The sequence below is a fragment of the Helianthus annuus genome, chromosome 8, assembly GCF_002127325.2.
Source record: "Helianthus annuus cultivar XRQ/B chromosome 8, HanXRQr2.0-SUNRISE, whole genome shotgun sequence".
In the NCBI taxonomy this organism is placed as follows: Eukaryota; Viridiplantae; Streptophyta; class Magnoliopsida; order Asterales; family Asteraceae; genus Helianthus; species Helianthus annuus.
Genome location: NC_035440.2, coordinates 125,279,886 through 125,298,359, shown reverse-complemented (window position 1 = coordinate 125,298,359; position 18,474 = coordinate 125,279,886). Strand labels below are relative to the sequence as shown.

General features: G+C 34.9%; 2 protein-coding genes across 3 annotated transcripts; one reads left to right on the top strand and one right to left on the bottom strand.

Moving 5' to 3' along the window:
* Positions 1 to 808: 808 nt before the first annotated feature.
* Positions 809 to 10,005, top strand: LOC110941287 (probable boron transporter 2). Of its 2 annotated transcripts, none has more exons than XR_004863957.1 (12): positions 809 to 1,915; positions 1,989 to 2,071; positions 2,173 to 2,365; positions 3,269 to 3,407; positions 3,496 to 3,661; positions 4,421 to 4,587; positions 4,994 to 5,167; positions 5,258 to 5,353; positions 6,457 to 6,594; positions 7,415 to 7,734; positions 8,598 to 9,113; positions 9,558 to 9,687. XR_004863957.1 is itself a non-coding variant. In XM_022182908.2 (12 exons), exons 1-12 carry the CDS (start codon positions 1,812 to 1,814, stop codon positions 9,861 to 9,863), a joined length of 2,157 nt encoding a protein of 718 aa, XP_022038600.1. In that variant the 5' UTR covers positions 810 to 1,811; the 3' UTR covers positions 9,864 to 10,005. The 2 variants fall into 2 exon arrangements, 1 of the variants encoding a protein (XP_022038600.1); XM_022182908.2 differs by having other exon boundaries at positions 810 to 1,915; positions 8,598 to 8,868; positions 9,558 to 10,005.
* Positions 10,006 to 11,106: 1,101 nt separating this feature from the next.
* LOC110941286 (phosphoenolpyruvate/phosphate translocator 1, chloroplastic) lies at positions 11,107 to 15,705 on the bottom strand. The gene is made up of 9 exons (XM_022182907.2): positions 15,197 to 15,705; positions 13,955 to 14,077; positions 13,258 to 13,410; positions 13,031 to 13,116; positions 12,184 to 12,268; positions 11,968 to 12,087; positions 11,797 to 11,865; positions 11,539 to 11,668; positions 11,107 to 11,311 (listed from the first exon to the last, which is right to left on the bottom strand). Exons 1-9 carry the CDS (start codon positions 15,575 to 15,577, stop codon positions 11,241 to 11,243), a joined length of 1,218 nt encoding a protein of 405 aa, XP_022038599.1. The 5' UTR covers positions 15,578 to 15,705; the 3' UTR covers positions 11,107 to 11,240.
* Positions 15,706 to 18,474: the final 2,769 nt, after the last annotated feature.

The window sequence follows — 18,474 nt, the reverse complement described above, 5'->3', positions numbered from 1 at the left end:
TTTTATTCTCAATTAATTTTTCTTCTCAAATGAACCTTCCCCTATATATATATATATATATATATATATAGAGAGAGAGAGAGAGAGAGAAAGTATAATGTACTTCACGCCTTAACGTACATTAACGTACTTCACGAAATATATAACATGCGTAATTATTTTTTGACCAAAATAACGTGCGTGATTTTGGATCCCATGCGTGATTATATGGTCCATGCGTGATTATACCCCTAATCCAACGGTTACCATTGTCTCCTACGTGAAGTATGTTAACCTTTCTCTCTCTCTCTCTCTCTCTCTCTCTATATATATATATATATATATATATATATATATATATATATATATATATATATATATATATATAGGGATCCTAAGAGAAGTCCGTCCTAGTTGAGAAACATGAGAAACATTCTGGACCACACATTTCCTAAGCTTTTCGTAATATACATATATGTATAGTTTAAAATTGACTATATACATATATGTATATAGTCAATTTTAAACTATACATATATGTAAATGTGTGGTCTATAATGCTTCTCAAGTTTATCAATTAGACTAGTACTTCTCACATGATCCTAACCCTATATATATATATATATATATATATATATATATATATATATATATATATATATAATTTTAGTGAAAGTTTGTAGACGTAAAAAGACCCGTGTTAGGAATCTAACGTGACGCTAAGATAGAAGCTTGTTAAAAATCACAGTTAAACAACTAAAATAAAATAAAATGGCGGTTTAAATGAGCCTATTTATATTGCTATAATCGAAATTCAAACCCTTTGTGTTGCATCACTGATTTTGACCCCTCCCACTTTCTTCCCCAATCGCCATTGTTGTCTGCTGTTGATCCAATGCAAATGTGACACAGTGCTTCTACTTTTTAACTGAAACCTCTAACTTTACTTTCTCTCTCTTAAATTATGTATATTTCCTCTTCTTCAACATCACCAAATGCTTATTTATATCTTCCCTCGTCACTCACCTCACTCACACACCATCTTTCTCTCTCTCATTCACACCAAAAGAACCTTCCCCAAATCATTTCCTACCCCCTTTGTTATCCCCATTTCAATTTCATGTAAAATTGAAGATACCCATTTGCTTAAATTACTCTAATTTCTTCTTTCTCTTTGTTAAATGGGTGCTCGTTAGTTGTTCAATCTCTTTGTTTTTAACTCTAGCTTCTAGCTTTTGTTTGAGTTCTTTGCATAGATCTTGAAGTTTGTTTACGTGTGTAACATGTAATTGTTGTTGTGTTTTAACTGCACACCACCTGTTCGACGAAATTCCTCTAAGAAAAAAACAGGTGATGGATCTGGTTTTTGATCAAGTCAACCGTTAGTTTAAGGATCTTTATAGATGGAGAGTGCTTTGCTATCGCGTTAAGTTATTAAATTGTCGGTTAGCGATGAATTCGTTTCGTTAATTACTTGATTCTTTGATTGTTCTTAACAATATATATTACATATTATATATTATATACTGTGACTATTTACTGATCTCCTGAGATGTAGTGATCAGTAACTGCAGATATTAGCAATTTCATGGATCTTTCTCATGGGAATTGTTATATAACAACTATATATGACTCAACATAACTATTTCAATTCTCACTCTTTTAATGATGTAAACAAAATTCTTTAAATTTCTGCCCATCTGTATGCACGTTTTAAACGTAGTTTTCTCGCCTCTCGAACCTTTTCATCCACTTAAAATTGCCGTCACAATATCCTTCATATATTAAAAGAGACTACATAAAGGGTTATATAACCAAAATATCACATATTTATGGAAGAAACATTCGTACCCTTTCGTGGGATCAACAATGATCTCAAAGGAAGATTATTGTGCTACAAACAAGACTGGACAGGTGGCATCCGGGCCGGTATCAGGTTTGTGGTTCTTTTGATAGTTGGAGAAAATAGTGTTATTATGTTTTTAATTAACAGATTTTGTTTTTATTAGGATTTTGGCTCCAACGACGTATATATTCTTTGCTTCGGCAATACCGGTTATATCATTCGGGGAGCAACTAGAACGTGATACCGGTTAGAGACTTTAAAGTTTTTAAGTTTAATATTCTCACTTATTAATTATTATTATGTGACTTTAGGCTAAAAAGTTGTATTTTGATGTTTATATGATACAGAGGGAAGTCTAACTGCGGTCCAAACTCTAGCCTCAACTGCACTTTGTGGCATTATTCACTCTATACTTGGAGGTCAACCGCTGCTTATATTAGGTGTTGCGGAGCCAACCGTGTTAATGTATACGTTTATGTTCAACTTTGCTAAGGATCAAAAGGACTTAGGAAAACCTCTTTTCTTAGCTTGGACCGCGTGGTATTTTCTCAACACTCTTGGCTAGTTCGGGTAACGGGTCCGGTCGGTTTGGGTCAACCTGAAAATCTTTCTTGTCCATTTTTATAATAATTAGTTTTCTAAATATGATTATAGAAACAGTATTATTCTATTTTTTTAAAGTGCTGTTTGGGTGACTATTGACCCTTTATCCTTAGAAAATAATTATCTTGATATGGGGCGTTTGACCGGTTAGAGATAAAACGTAACTCAACTCAAGCGGGTTAAGTAAATGGGTCAAAATTGCGGCCTCGACTTAAAATAGCTAATTGTTGGAAAATTAGGGATGAGCAGAAAACCGAAACCGAAAAATCGATTTAACTGAACCAAAAAAAAAAAACGAACCGAAATTTACGTTTCGGTTACGGTTTTGCATTTTATGAAAACCGGAAAAAACTGAACCGAACCGAATAACCTAAAAGTCATTTTATTATATACTGATTTAGGAATTATTATTTTTATTCTTGGATGTTAAGTATTTGTAATAAAACCATTAACATGTTTATTTATCTTTGAAAATGATTTATCCATTGCCTACAAGAAATAAAAAAAAAATTAAGATAAAATTAAATGGTTTTTGAACAATAAAAACTTTGGAGAAACACAAATATAGACTATAAGGTTAGGTTTGTGAACAATATTTATTAAAAAGGTTAAATATAATAACTTAAATGTAAACATCTAAGAAAGATTCTTACATCTTGGATTATACTTTTTAGTTTTGAATCTTACGTAATTTTGTTCCAAAAACCGAAAACCCAAAATACGAAACCGAACCGTTGCTAAAACCGAAACCAAACAGTTTTCAAAAGCCGACCAAACCGTGCACACCCCTATGGAAAATTATAGATTTTAAGAAAGTTATTATTGTCTTCTTGAGAACAGGGTTTGTGTGTGGACGGCTTTCCTGCTGGTCCTGCTATCTATATTGGGTGCTTGCTCAATCATCAATAGATTCACACGAGTAGCTGGTGAATTATTCGGTCTTTTAATTGCAATGCTCTTCATGCAGCAAGCTATTAAAGTGAGTTACATTGTCTCTAAATTCAACTTCATTTAAATTCACTAAACTAATATCGATTTATCATTTTAATACAATGTTCACTTCATAGGGAGTTGTGGAGGAATTTGGTATACCAAAAAGTGAAAATCCCAGTCAAGTTTCAATGCAATCTTCGTGGCGTTTTGCAAATGGAATGTTTGCACTGGTCTTATCATTTGGCCTTCTTCTTACTTCTATAAAAAGCCGCAAAGCCAGATCGTGGCGTTACGGAACAGGTTAGTGTCCCACCTTTGGGATTTGTGATTAAGGGGGTGTTTGGATTTGCGTTCTAAAAGTGGTTACGTGACAATATATAACCCGAATCAATAAGCAGTTTTTATAACACAGGTTGTAGTAGTAGTAGTGTTTGGATGTGCTTTTATTGGTTGAAGCTGCAGTAACAATCAAAAAGATATTTAGAAACTTGAGTGTTAGGCAACATCAAAGTATTTAATGAATTAATAAATAAAATATCTAAGAATGAGATATTTTTGTGAACGAACATGCGAGATGTCTTGTAAAATTGGTAATTTTTTATTTTACCTTAGGGTGCTCACTTTAGTGCAGCTGGTATCAAATATGTAACATTAAAAACTAGAGTAAAATACCATTTTCGTCCCTGAGGTTTGGCCATTTTTGCGACTTTCGTTCAAAAGTTTGTTTTTTCCACATCTGGGTCCTCGTGGTTTTAAAATCTTGCCATTTTCGTCCCTCTGAGGTTTGGCAATTTATTGCGACTTTCGTCCCTCGAGGTTTGGCCCTCAAGGAGGGACGAAAATGACAAGATTATGAAACCATGAGGACCCAGATGCGGAAAAACAAACCTTTGGATGTAAGTCACAGAAATGGCCAAACCTCAGGATGATAATGGCATTTTACTCTTAAAATCTAATTATTGCAAGACCAAACACTTCTTAAAATTTACGCAAAACTTTTGTTAGCTGTTGATGTTAATAAAATCAACCCATTTGTTGACTTGTGATTCTTGTTTCAAGGGTGGCTAAGGGGATTTATCGCGGATTATGGGGTCCCCGTTCTGGTGGTCATTTGGACAGGTGTGTCGTACATACCGACTAATAGTGTCCCGGAAGGAATACCCAGGCGGCTTTTTAGTCCAAATCCGTGGTCTCCTGGTGCTTACACAAACTGGACTGTTGCAAAGGTGATCTTTTATACGTATAAGAGTAAAGTACACAGATGGTCCTTGTGGTTTACCAAAATTTTGGATTTGGTCCCCAGCTTTCCTAAAGTACATGGACGGTCCCGGTGGTTTGCACTTTGTAACACATTTAGTCCCTAACTTTACCAAAAGTTACATGGATGGTCCCTATGGTTTTTGCACTTTGTAACGCATTTAGTCCCTAAACCTTAAAATTTGTTAGCTGAGGACTAAATGCGTTACAACGTGCAAACCATAGGGACCATCTATGTACTTTTTGAAAGCTGGGGACCAAATCCAAAGTTTTGGTAAACCACAGGGACCATCCGTGTACTTTACTCTACTTATAATTTGCATGAATAAGGACATGCTTTTTTTTTTCTCTTTATCCATATCATATTTCTTGCAGGATATGTTGAACGTCCCACTTGTGTATATTATCGGAGCTTTTGTTCCCGCCACCATGATTGCTGTTCTTTACTATTTTGATCATAGTGTTGCATCTCAACTTGCACAACAAAAGGAGTTTAATTTAAAGAAGCCGTCTTCGTATCATTATGACCTTCTTCTGTTAGGTTTTTTGGTAAATGATTATTTATTTCTTCATCAGAATTTACTTTTTTTTTAATTTTTTTCTAGTACATTTATTTATTTATATATTTTTGTTAAACAGACTTTACTATGTGGGCTAATTGGCATTCCTCCTGCCAATGGAGTTATTCCGCAATCTCCTATGCACACAAAGAGCTTAGCTACCTTGAAACATCAGGTATTCTTATATATGTCTATATATATATATAAATGTATATGTGTATATATATATATATATAGAGAGAGAGAGAGAGAGAAAGTGTAGAATACAATAGTACCTTATCGTGCGAAGATAAGCGAGCAGGAGATTAATACGCGTGTCATTCTTTTTTGTGCGTAATTATGCATATAACATGCGTGATTAGGGTTTGTCAAGCGTGATTATATGTGTTTGTTCATGCGTGATTATGACCACATGCGTGATTACGTGTTTTTTGTTCATGCATGATTTTGAGTTTACCACTTTACCCTATGCGTGATTAGGGTTATGCATAATTTACTCGCGTACGCTTCGCACGTTAAGGGGCTATTGTACGTTAACCATCCCCTATATATATATATATATATATATATATATAGGGTAGTGGTCCTAAGACAAACAGATACAAATTGAGAACTGTGAGAACAATCACAATTCTGGACCAAACATTTTCTCTAAGCCAAAAAAAAATAATAAAAAATTGTTTTTATATATATACACATAACACATGTGTATGCATATATCCAAAAAAACTTGAAAAGAAAAGGCTGCGATTTTTCCAAAAAATTTGTTTTTTTTTTTTTTTGCATTTTTGCATTTTTTGCACTTTTTTTTGCATTTTTTGTTTAGGAAAAATGTGTGGTCCTAAATTGTTCTGACGGTTCTCAATTACCCTAGTGATTCTCACATGATCCTAACCATATATATTCCCTCTTATTTTATAACAGCAGGATGATGCAGTCCTCTTAAATAATTGCTTAAATTGGTCATGATGTATGATTATTAACGCGCATGCGTGTATATGCAATATAAGTCCTCTTTAATTTTCCTTTTTATATAAATGTCCGCATGACAATTTTTTAAAACAGTTTATAAACAAAAAGCTAGGACCCCCTTTGTCCCCTCCCCCACCCTTACCAATAGTCAACCTTTGATACCAATGATTTAAAATAGCATCTTTTAAAAAACAATAATATCGAATCATTTACTATTATTATGGTCTTTAAACAACTAGTCATCATTTTTCTCACACAGTCCATGTGTGTAATACGAAGTTAAAAGTTTTGTTTTTCCTTGAACAGCTTCTACGCAATAAACTTGTATCTACAGCTCGAAGAAGTATACGCCAAAACTCAAACTTGGGTGATTTATACCGAAACATGCAACAGGCGTACAATGAAATGCAGACTCCACTCGTTTACCAGAATCCATCAACTCTGGTACGTAACTAAGTAACTTCACTCTATTTTTTCTTCATTTTTTATATTTTACTAGGTGACAATCCTGTGTATTACACGGGTTGATAAATGTAATGTTATATAATTAGTAATAAAATCAGTTATGTTTTAAAAAAAAACATATGCGTTGCACAGTTAAATAAACCCGTGTATTATACGAATAGAATAAAATATAATGTAATTTAATAAAAACATATATGTTTAAAAAAAAACATAGCATTGCACGGTTGAATAAACCCGTGTATTGTACTAATAGAATAAAATTAATGTAATTTGTTAACATATACAATCGTCTTCATATGTATTTAAAAAAATGAAGATTGACGTGACAGTTATAAATTTTGTTAAGTTAATTCTTAAAACATTATTTCTTTCAACTGGGTATTAAGTTATTAACTTTGATTTACTTAATACCACCTATATTTTTTATTATTTAACATATTGTATTTTTGCCATTCTTACCATCCAATCACATTAAAAATTTGAAAAAAAAAATTAGAAATTATTCATAAAAACAACAATCATCATTATTCTTCGTTTTAAATATTTTAACCAACATGATATTAAACTTGGTGAATCTTTTAAGTTAAAAAAATAATTATGAAGTTTCATATTAAATTCATTTGGTTAATGATATAATCACTATATTTAATTAAAAAGATATCGATAATTAAGTAGGAGAGAGAGAGACGGGAAAACCAAAAATTAGTTGACTCCAATGGATGACACGTGGACTGTCCCCCATTGGTTTTCTTTTATTGTACAGTATAGATATAGATTTAAATAATCATATTTTAAACAGGGACTAAAAGAGCTGAAAGAATCAACAATACAACAAGCATCTGCCGGTGGTTACATCGACGCGCCCGTTGATGAAACTGTGTTCGATGTTAATAAAGACGTTGATGATTTATTGAACATTGAAGTGAAAGAACAACGGTTGAGCAATCTGTTACAAGCGTTAATGGTTGGTGGTTGTGTTGCTGCTATGCCTCTTCTTAAAAAGATTCCCACTTCGGTTCTTTGGGGATATTTTGCTTTTATGGCGATTGAAAGCTTGCCCGGTAATCAGTTTTGGGAGAGAATATTATTGCTTTTCACCGCTCCAAGTCGAAGATACAAGTAAGTTTTTAGCTCCACTGGTATCTAAAGATTGTAGCAAAGGGCGGGTTGGGTAACAGGTCAAAACAAGATGTGCCAAAACATCCTTTTTGTCCAAAACACTTTTGGTTCGAAATTTTTAAAACAGTTAGTCATGTATGATTAAAAGGAGTAAAATGCCATTTTTGTCCCTGAGGTTTGCCCAGTTTTGCAACTTTGGTTCAAAGGTTATCCAAAAGGTTTGAACTCTTGCCATTTTCATTCGGCTCGTTAACTCCATCAATTCTTCTCCGTTAAGTAAAGGGTATTTTTGTCTTTTTTGTTAACTTAAAGGGCAATTCGGTCCTTTTCACTTTATGTACAAGCATTTAGCATAACGTACAAGTATTCAAAAGACCAAATTGACCTTTTAGTTAACAAAAAAGACGAAAATACCCCTGACTTAATGGAGAAAATTGGATGGAGTTAACGAGCCGGATGAAAACGGCAAGATTTCAAACCTTTTGGATTCAGATACGGAAAAACAAACCTTTGGACGAAAGTCGCAAAACTGGCCAAACCTTGGGAACGAAAATGGCATTTTACTCTTAAAAAGTTATTTTATTTCAATAACAATATGATTCTTTCAATAAAACTATTTAGGAAGTTTAGACGTTCGGCAATTTTTTTTACCATTTGAACCTTTTCTACAACATTTTTTTTTTGGTTTACTCGTTTGACCCGTTAGAGAAAAAAATAACTTGAATTAAAAAGTTGTAACCTTTGCATGTTCGATAATCAAACCTAAGAGTTTTGCGGAATCAATGTAATGTATTATTTGTTACTTATCATAGTACTCGTATATACTTACGTTATAGATTGTTTGTTACTGCCATTTTAATCAGGGTTCTGGAAGAAAATCATGCTACATTTGTCGAAACCGTGCCTTTCAAGACTGTTGCTTTTTTCACGATTTTCCAAACGGTTTACTTGCTTGCTTGTTTTGGGATAACCTGGATCCCGATTGCTAGTGTTCTTTTTCCGCTTTTGATCATGCTTCTGGTTCCTGCAAGACAATATTTGCTTCCGAAATTTTTCAAAGGTGCCCATCTTCAAGATTTGGATGCTGCTGAATATGAAGAAGCACCTTCCACCACCTACAATATGGCATTTGGTGTACGTCAATTTTCTCTAACAATATTGCAAAAAAAAAAAAGAAATTGAAAAATAGGTAAGCGAGGGACGCTTAATCATGCATCATGTGGTGGCGTTGATAGCCGAAAGACAAGGGGGTACATGCACTAATCGGCTTTTGTCCCAATTGCTGAGTGTTATGTGCCTTATGTCCAATGCTTTATGCAAAACTACTATTGAGCCGGGGGTCTCACTGGAAGCAGCCTCTCTACTCCTATAGGGTAGAGGTAAGGTTGTCTAAATCTTACCTTCCTCAGACCCTACCTTAGGTTTGATATTGGTGAGATTTACTGAGTATGATGATGATGATAGAGATGTTACTACCATGTGTTTGATTCCCTCTAGTAGAGGTCTCAGGTTCGAATTCAGTTACCACTGGTCCCACTATTAAAGGGTATTGGTGGGGTCCTATGAGTTTTCGCTAATAGGTTCTCATAGCTACAAAAAAAGGAGACATTATAGAAAGCAACATTTGTGAGGAAAAATAATATCTATGAATAATCTAAGCGTACGAGTCCTATATCGATTGTGAGGAAAAATAATATCTATGAATAATCTAAGCGTACGAGTCCTATATCGAGACCGTTCAATAAAGCTTTCTTATAAGTATTTTAGTATAAAATAAATAATTTGCTCACTTGTTTACATCATTCTTATATATACACTTGCAGGACGATGATGTTCATTCAAGAACATCTCAAATTGATAGCGGGGAAGTACTTGACGGAATTATAACAAGAAGCCGAGGAGAGATCCGCCATACTAACAGTCCAAAAATAACAAGTTCAACCCAAACCCCACGAGAAATGCAGCCTTCATATAGCCCACGTGTGTCACAAAGTTCATATAGTCCACATTTGCATGAGGTACGAGTCGACAGGAGGTCGAGATCTCCAGGAAAAGGGATAGAAATCAAGCAAACTCCAAGTCCTGGTCCATCTCATCTTGGTGACACTAGTAAAGGTTCTTCCTCCTGATTTTTTTTTCACAATTTCTGTATGTTTGTAAGATGGTAAGAGTTGTATATTTTCTGAGTGTGTTTATTTTATTGCACGTGTATTTTCATATGGGCAGGAAAAACTAATCAAATTTATAATGAAATAATGTTTTTTTCTCCTTTTCATGTGTGTGAAGCCAAAAGCGAGATCTTTTTAGTGAACCGCTTTCGCTTTGTGTGATCTTTTGGTATCGCTTTTTTCAACACTGATTGTCCGCGTCTGCACCGTAGCACAAATGTTTTCTTCATCTTTGTGTTACTATGAAAACCTATTTAAAAATGTTTTCTTCTGTGAAAACCTATTTGTGGAGGAAAAAATCAAATCAAAATCCAAATTGAACAAGAACAATTTAATCAAAGTTGAATGATTTTTATAGGGGAAGAGTGAAATTGTTATGAAATAAATAGTACCAAATAGAACAAGGGCTGGTCATGAGTTTGAGGTTAAGGGATTGCTAAATAGATAATCATAGAACTTCTCTTCTTTTAATTATATTTTGATTCAAAATTCGGTGTCTTCGTTCGATCTCGTTCAACATACATGTTGTACTTGAACTTTTTGCCATAGTTTAAAAGGTTGGGAGTTCAAATCTTACGATTAAAAAAAAAAATAAAACTTGTACAAAATTTATAAACCCAATTATTATGTTTGAACAATGAACTAGGCGGGCCATAGTTAGTTTGGGGGATGGAAAATATAAATTTGTGTTTTATATCACATTTTTAGTGACAACAAAATAAATTGGAATTTCACTTGAAAGAAAGAATCATTCATCTATATTTAAGCTTTGTACCCAAATGACAGACATCTTTTATCCCTTTCTCAACCCATTTAGGGCTCATGTACGTGTTCCTTGTGGTAAGGTGCCTTCCCTTTATTCTTGAGGTGTAGGGCTCAAATCCTATACTATATAAGGTAGTGATGGTTAATATGAATAGATTAGGGTTAATTCGTCACGTTGGTTGTGGCATATGAATCATTTGGCCCGTTTCCATATGGATTGGACTGGATTTGAATGATCTGGATTTTTACGAGTTTTAAGCGCTTCAACAAGCAAATGATGGCAGTGGTGAATTTAAACCACCATAACAGATATTCAATGGTGGGTTGAGCCCAATCGAGGTTCTCATCACATTTAGGGCTCACGAAAAGCGCAATTCTAACTCCAAATCCGAGTTTCTTTGCACCAGATGAAGGATCATGTCGCTACTGACAATGTAACTAATAAAAAGTAATAGAACGCTATGCAAAAGAAAAAAGAAGACAAGTTCATCAAAAACCCGAAATCCGATAGAATTAGAGTCTCCAAAAACTTCTAACAATGCAATGTGATCTTACAAGATTTTTGAAACAACTTCACGCCTTCTTCGGCTTTAAACGCTTAACCTGCGAGTAAAGAAATACTCCGGCAAGAGCCACTCCGGTACCTGAAAGTTGAAAATTACCCATCAAGTACTCGAGAAGCGAAAAAACAAGTATGGTAAAATTGTGGGGTTGTAATTTTAAGTAAAGCCAACTGTTTTAGTTTTGCACATTTGATGTGCTAAAGATCAAGAATAAGCTGAAGTGATCCCGTTTAACTAAAAACAGGTCGAGATTACCTTATAGTTACAAAAGACATGTTATCATAAAACGTCCAAACATGAAAATTTACCTATAGAATTGATCGGTGAAACAGGTGTTCGGAAAAACAGAACAGAGGTCACAATCACCACCACACGTTTCACACAGTTGCCAACAGAGTGCGTAACTGGAGACACCCTTTGCAAAATCATATAGGAAACCTGCCCAACATATAAATTTTAGCATTGCTGTTTTTCAAGTTATTTAATTTAATTTAAAATTTCTTTAAAATAGCAAAATTGTCGTCTTTTGGGACAAAATGGAATACTAGTTATCACTTATAGATTACCTGCTGATAAGCATGGAAGCAGATTGCAGCAAGGAGAGATCTAATGTACACTTGTTTGACATTTAATCCCTAAAAATATTAAATGAAAACAATCACCAAAAATGACAATTTACAAAAATATAAGCTAGAAAATGAAGCTACAACAATGTGAAGTTTTGAAAAAATACTCACAGCAGACTGGAGGTATGCAGGGGTAACCCTAACTCCTTCAGTGAAGAGAGTAACAGGGGCCAACAAGAAAAACGACATAATTGTTATAACCGAGAAGAGTGTAATGTTATCCAATGATTCCTGTAAAATCATAATAGTGAGTGTATACACATACAATTATATGATTAAATTCACACCATTAAAAAAAGAAAGACAAAAAGGGTTTGCTAAAGATACCTCCTTCTTAACCATAAATTTCTTGCTGAGGACATTACGCGATTGGTTTGACACATTTGATGCCATCGCGCTCCAAAATCCAGCCCTGTTTACCAAATGCAATGATTAGATCATTGAGATAAATAACAATAAACAAATTTCACTAAAAGAGTAAAAATGATTGTCTGCCTTTAACAAATATTCACGAGAACTAGTATTTTGACCCGAATCGTTTTCAAACAAAATTTATGTCAAACTGTAGACCAAATGAAAATGCACATGAAAATAAGCACGAAAACGTATTACATTTGACCTGAATCATTACCGAGAAATTTTACGTCAAAACGTAAACCAACTTGGATTTATAACGAAACGTACTTGAGATAAGCACATTAAAAATAGTGTTTTTTTACGTTAAAGAATGGTACCATGCGTTGAGGTGGAGTGGAAATGTAAAGTAACTTGAATTTATACCACCTAGATTTAGTGAAAACATATTATATTTGACCTGACTCGTTTTCGAACAATATGTAACCAACCAAAACGTACATAGAAATAAGCACGGAAACGTATTATATTTGACCACGTACATAACAATAAGCACGTAAAACTCGAGGGGGGTCAAAATGACATTTTACAAAGTTTTTAAAAAGCTGAGGTGTAAGTGGCAATGCTAAAATTTGAAGGATTAACTACACAAAAAAAAAAACCATTGGATGGCATTTTTGTAAATTTGGCAGAGAAACAATAAAATAATAGAAGTTGTGTCTTAGTCTTAGGCACTATTCCTAAGACGCCCTCTTTTGTTATATTAATTAATGACAGAATTCCAAAAGAAATGTAAAATATATATAAATTCGGTCTATACCAATTGAATGAGGCCTCGGTCATCGATGCAAGTGCCACTCCACCAGCAATTGGTAAAAGGGAAGCAACCACCCATGGTGTAGGCATCTGTGAGTAAGATTTTAGGCATTCAAAGCCAATAGGAGTATTATATATTTTATATATTAATATATTAATATGTATATTAAACAGCTTGAAGCTGAATTAATATGTATAAAACGTGCATATGATAAAATATATTAAAAATACCTCTCCTAGGAACATAGCAGACAGTACAACCGAGAAAAACGGTTCCATAGCTTTGATTGTGTGAGTAAATGAAACAGCAACTTTTCCCAGGCTCATGTTTGTGAATAGATTTCCTAAGGTGTGCACCATAGCCAATGGCAGGATTGCTAGAAGCTGCAAGTTAGCAATAAATTAGTATATAACAATATGTATGTGTGTATATAAATTATATATATACACACACACACGTATGTAGGGTAGGGATCCTAAGACAAAACACGTATGTACACATATTTACACTAGAAAAAACATGTTTAGAACCATAATCTTCCTTTATATACATATATGTAGATTTATACCAAACATAGATGTACGATACTTATGTTTCTGTTTTAAACACGTATATACATATACTATATGTATAGTTAAAGACTGAAAATATACACGTGTATATATCCCAAAAAAACCTAACAGAAAAAGCTGCGATTTTTCTAAAAAAAATTTGCATTTTTTGTGATTCTCTCATAATGCTTACCCTATATATGTAAGAGTGTGTATAGATATATGTGGGTGTATATATAACAAATTCATTCCTTCCTAACATAAATTTGATGCTTTATGCGATTCTTGCAATTCTCAACATAAAATTGGTTATGAAACAAAAGAGTCCTTATATGTACATATATAACAAATTCATTCCTTCATAACATGGAAGTACCTGTGCCCCACTGATTTTAGGTCGTCTGTGAATATTCAATGTCCACATCAAGAATACAATCACACTCCCAACAGCAAACTGAACCGTAGTGACAGTTATTGGATTTGGGAAGACTTTCAAAACCTGCACACATTAACAATTTCAAATAGCCAATCATGATCACACTGAGCCAAGCCTTTCATGTGAAAAAACCTCTCAAATCATAAACAGATTCTAATTATTTACTACAATTGCAACAGCGAACGATTCAAAACAAGCATATATATAACTACAGATGTCAAAACAAAACGCTGACCAACAACAGAGCAAACCGATTCTAACTATTTCCTACAACTGCAACAACATACGATTCAAAACAAACATATATACTACTACAGATATCGAAACAAAAAGCTAACGAACAATAGAGCAAACAAATTCTAATCATTTACTAGAACTGCAACAGTATACGATTCAAAACAAGCATATACATCACTATAGATTTGAAAACAAAAATCTGATGAACAACAAAGCAAAGCAAAACAAATTCTATTTACTACAACAGCATACGATTTAAAACCAGCATATATATAGGGTGGGGTTCTAGAGTGAATGTACTAGTGTATAGAAAAAGTGTATTGTACAAAATGCCTTAACGTACATTGCGTACGCGATTAGAAATCGCATGTTATACACAAACCCGGACATGTCTTAATCACATGATTCACAAACTCGGACATGTTGATGTCACAAACTCGGACATATCATAATCGCACGTTATATATCAAAATCGCATGGCTCTTAAACTCGGACTCCCCAAAAAATGGTTGTTCGCATGTTATATCTCAAAATCGCATGATCATAAACTCGGACTTACAAACTCGGACAACCAAATTACAAAATCGCATGTTATATACAAATTGCGTATGCAGCATACGTTAAGACAATTTGTACAATAACCAGCCTATATATTACTACAGATTTTGAAACAGAAAGCTGGTGAGCAATCGATCAAACAGATTCTAATTATATACGACAATTACAACAGTATACGATTCAAAACAAGCATATATATTACTACAGATTTCAAAAAACAGGGATATATATTACTACAGATTTCGAAACAAAAAGCTGACGAACAATAGAGCAAACCGATTCTAACTATTTACTTCAACTGCAACAATATACAATTCAAAACAATCATCCATACACATACATATAACTAGAAGTTTCAAAACAAAAAAGCTAATGAAGAAAACAAACCTGCTTATTGTAAATATTAAAGTAGATATTAAACAGGTACCAAAGCCCAAACAACGATCCAAGCACCACCGTCTCCACAAGCTTGGACTTCCCGGCCGCCGCCGCAGCAGCGTCGCCGGCGTCGGCACTATCAGGAACCGACGCAGCTCTAACCACAAAACCATCGGATTGACGTTCCGGAAGCGGAGAAGGAGATGAAATGGAGAAGCCTAGCTTTGTAGGTGAAGATGAAGAGCAGATTGATGGCAAACTGCGAGTGAAACCGGCATTGATAGGGCGAAAAGTGACGGATGAGTGGAGAAGGTTAGGGTTAGGGTTTAGTTTTGGATGGTGTTTGAGATTTGGAAGTGAGGTTGAGAGGTTGAAGGAAGCGGTCTGCATTTTCGAGATCTGTTGGGGGTTGGTGAGACTTGGAGGCTCCGCCAATGCAGTGGAGGGAGGAGGGTTGTAAGGAGAGTGTGTGGGGGTGTTTTCAAGTGTGTTTTTTAGATTTTTTTTTAATTATTTTATTTGTGTTTTTGGTTGTTTGTACTTTGTATATTCAAAGAGGGGATGCCTTCGAGAGTGGGTCTCAAATTCAATCTTCATTAGTGTTATATTTGCTATGCAGTTAATGTGGAAAAATATCGGTTATCGGTCAAGAACCGGTATATGAGATATTGTTTATCGCGGTGAGATATCGGTAATTTCTAATATCATGCACAAATATATATATTTATATATATATTCATATTCATATTCATATCTAGAGCCTATATATATACTAGAAGTCTAATATCATGCATAAATATATATATATATTTATATATATACAAGAGGTGGTAGAAAGTCTAGGTGTGGGAATGAAAGTCTCAAAAGGTGGTAAATACTTTGTCCCACATTGGTGTGGGAACAAAGTGAGTGGGTGTTTATAAGGTAAAGCATTTACTACTCCATTATAGCTTTATGACATGTTTTACCACAAGTCCTACCCGCGCGCGCAGGGGGGTGCAAAAAAATGGGTTTCTGAGCTGGAAATTTGGTTGAACTCGTGCGTGCCCGCGCATCCTGCGGACACGAATGCAGCTCCGCCACCATTTAACTTCGTTTTTTTTGCTGAAATTTATACAAAATTGCCCAGCTGAGATATCGCCGAGACAACCGATACGGTTTTGCAGGATATCGGCCGATATTTCGGCGTTGACCACCGATATTATCGTTGACCGATATATGACCGATATCGGAAACCGATATTTTGGTGAGGGGCCGATAACCGAGATATCGCCGAGATATCACCGATATATCATTGAGATTAACTGCATAGCATATTTGATGGATAAAGACAATGAAGGCTAGTTCTTTCAGACCTTAGGGCAAGAGTTTGAGCCAGAGCCACCAACTCGGGTTTTAGTCCATCGTTCATTACGCCAGAAAGATTCTCTCCTGTGGCGACACAAGCCCCTACCACTGGCAGCAGGTGGTATGGTTTCCCGGGGAACGCCATTAGCCAAACTCTGACACCAGCGTTGGCCCGTTTAAGACAACATAGTCTGACAAGAGTGAGGATATGATCTAGGGCTGGCAATTCTGACACGAACACGATAACATGACACGAACCTACACGAAGTTATCATGTTTCGTCTTTGACCTTAACAGGTTTCGTGTCTAAAATAGGTCGACAAGATAAGATCTTAACAGGTTCCGTGTCTAAAACAGGTCGACACGATAAGACCTTAACAGGTTTCGTGTCTAAACAGGTTAAAACTCGTTAACCTGTTAAGACCCGTTAAGTACATGTTAACAATTAAAAATTAGAAAAATATTATATGTGTGTGTGGACATGGGGTCATAAGTCGTGGGACCTGGGATGAATTATACACAAACAAACGCGGTTCTTTTTTCAAAATCCAAACCCTAATTTTTAAATCTCTATAAAAAAACACCACAACTCCCAATTCGGATCACAACTTCTCCAATTCGGTCGTATTCGTGTCTTAACAGGTCGTGTTCGTGTCTTAAACAGGTCGTATGATACGTTGGTAATTTTTTCGTGTCTTAACAGGTCAGTTCGTGTAACCTGTTTATTAACAGGTTCGTGTTCGTGTTTCAAAAATCTGACACGATAAGATTTCGTGTCGTGTTCGTGTTCGTGTTTACGTGTTTCGGGTTCGTGTCTTATCGTGTTCGTCTTTTATCGTGTTCGTGTCTTATCGTGTTCGTGTCTTATCGTGTTCGTGTCTTAACAGACCGGTTTCACTTGTTATGCCAGCCCTAATATGACCCTCTGTTTGGGAGGGTGTGAGATCTCTCTCTCAACTGTTAAAGATTATCACCGTTCAAAAAAAGAGATGCCCTCTTTTTGCTTTTCGATAGGTTTTGTTGCAAGTATGGTCTCATACATGCTTTATAACGCTTCCAACACTGTTGTAGGGCGCTATAGAGGGGCTATAGGGTTTGTGAGCAAAATAACAAGCGCCAATGGCATGTTTGGTGGGGTCATAAATGTTTTAACCGTTTGAAAATGATAAAATCTATCAACATAAAATAATTTAAATTTCAAAACCTTTATAAATACTCGTTTACATCACAACTCACTCAAAACATTCACACGACTCATCTTATTCTTCTATTCTTATATCATATTTTTGTTCATCAAATTTCAAATGGAACATCGGAAGACGACATCGCTTTGCTACAAGTTGGGTGCATGTCGTCGAACAAGGGTAGCCTCCGGATCTCTTTCGTTTGGAACACGGTTTTGACACAATTTCATCAATAAATGGGTGCAAACAATCGTAATGGGCATCAAATTATTTATAGATTTTTGATGATTCGAACAATGTGTGCGAGATTTGAGAGACTTTTTATCAATGCTAGTTTCAACATTTAATTTGGTGTTTTACACACCAGGTAACCAGCATACGAACTTACAAAAGTCATCTCAAAGCGCTAATGTAACACCCCGTGTTTCGAAGTCAAAGTCAAGATTGAAGTCAAAGGAAGAAAAGATTGCTAATTGCGATTTGTCTCTCCTCGCTTAATTCCTGTTTTGACTTCTTTGACTCATAGCTAGTCTATTCTATGTTTTACGTTAGTTATATTATGTGGAGTAATTGTCAAGAATCGCAGTAATCGATGTATATTTATCGCTACAAATCGCTTTACTACTGTGAACGAGAGGAAGTAACAATGCGATAAAGTCAACTAAACGCTAATCGAACTAATCTAATCAGCATCGCGTTCGCAACTCGACTTACGCATTTTGGTTATTGTTATACGTGTATGTGTGCCTTATGTGT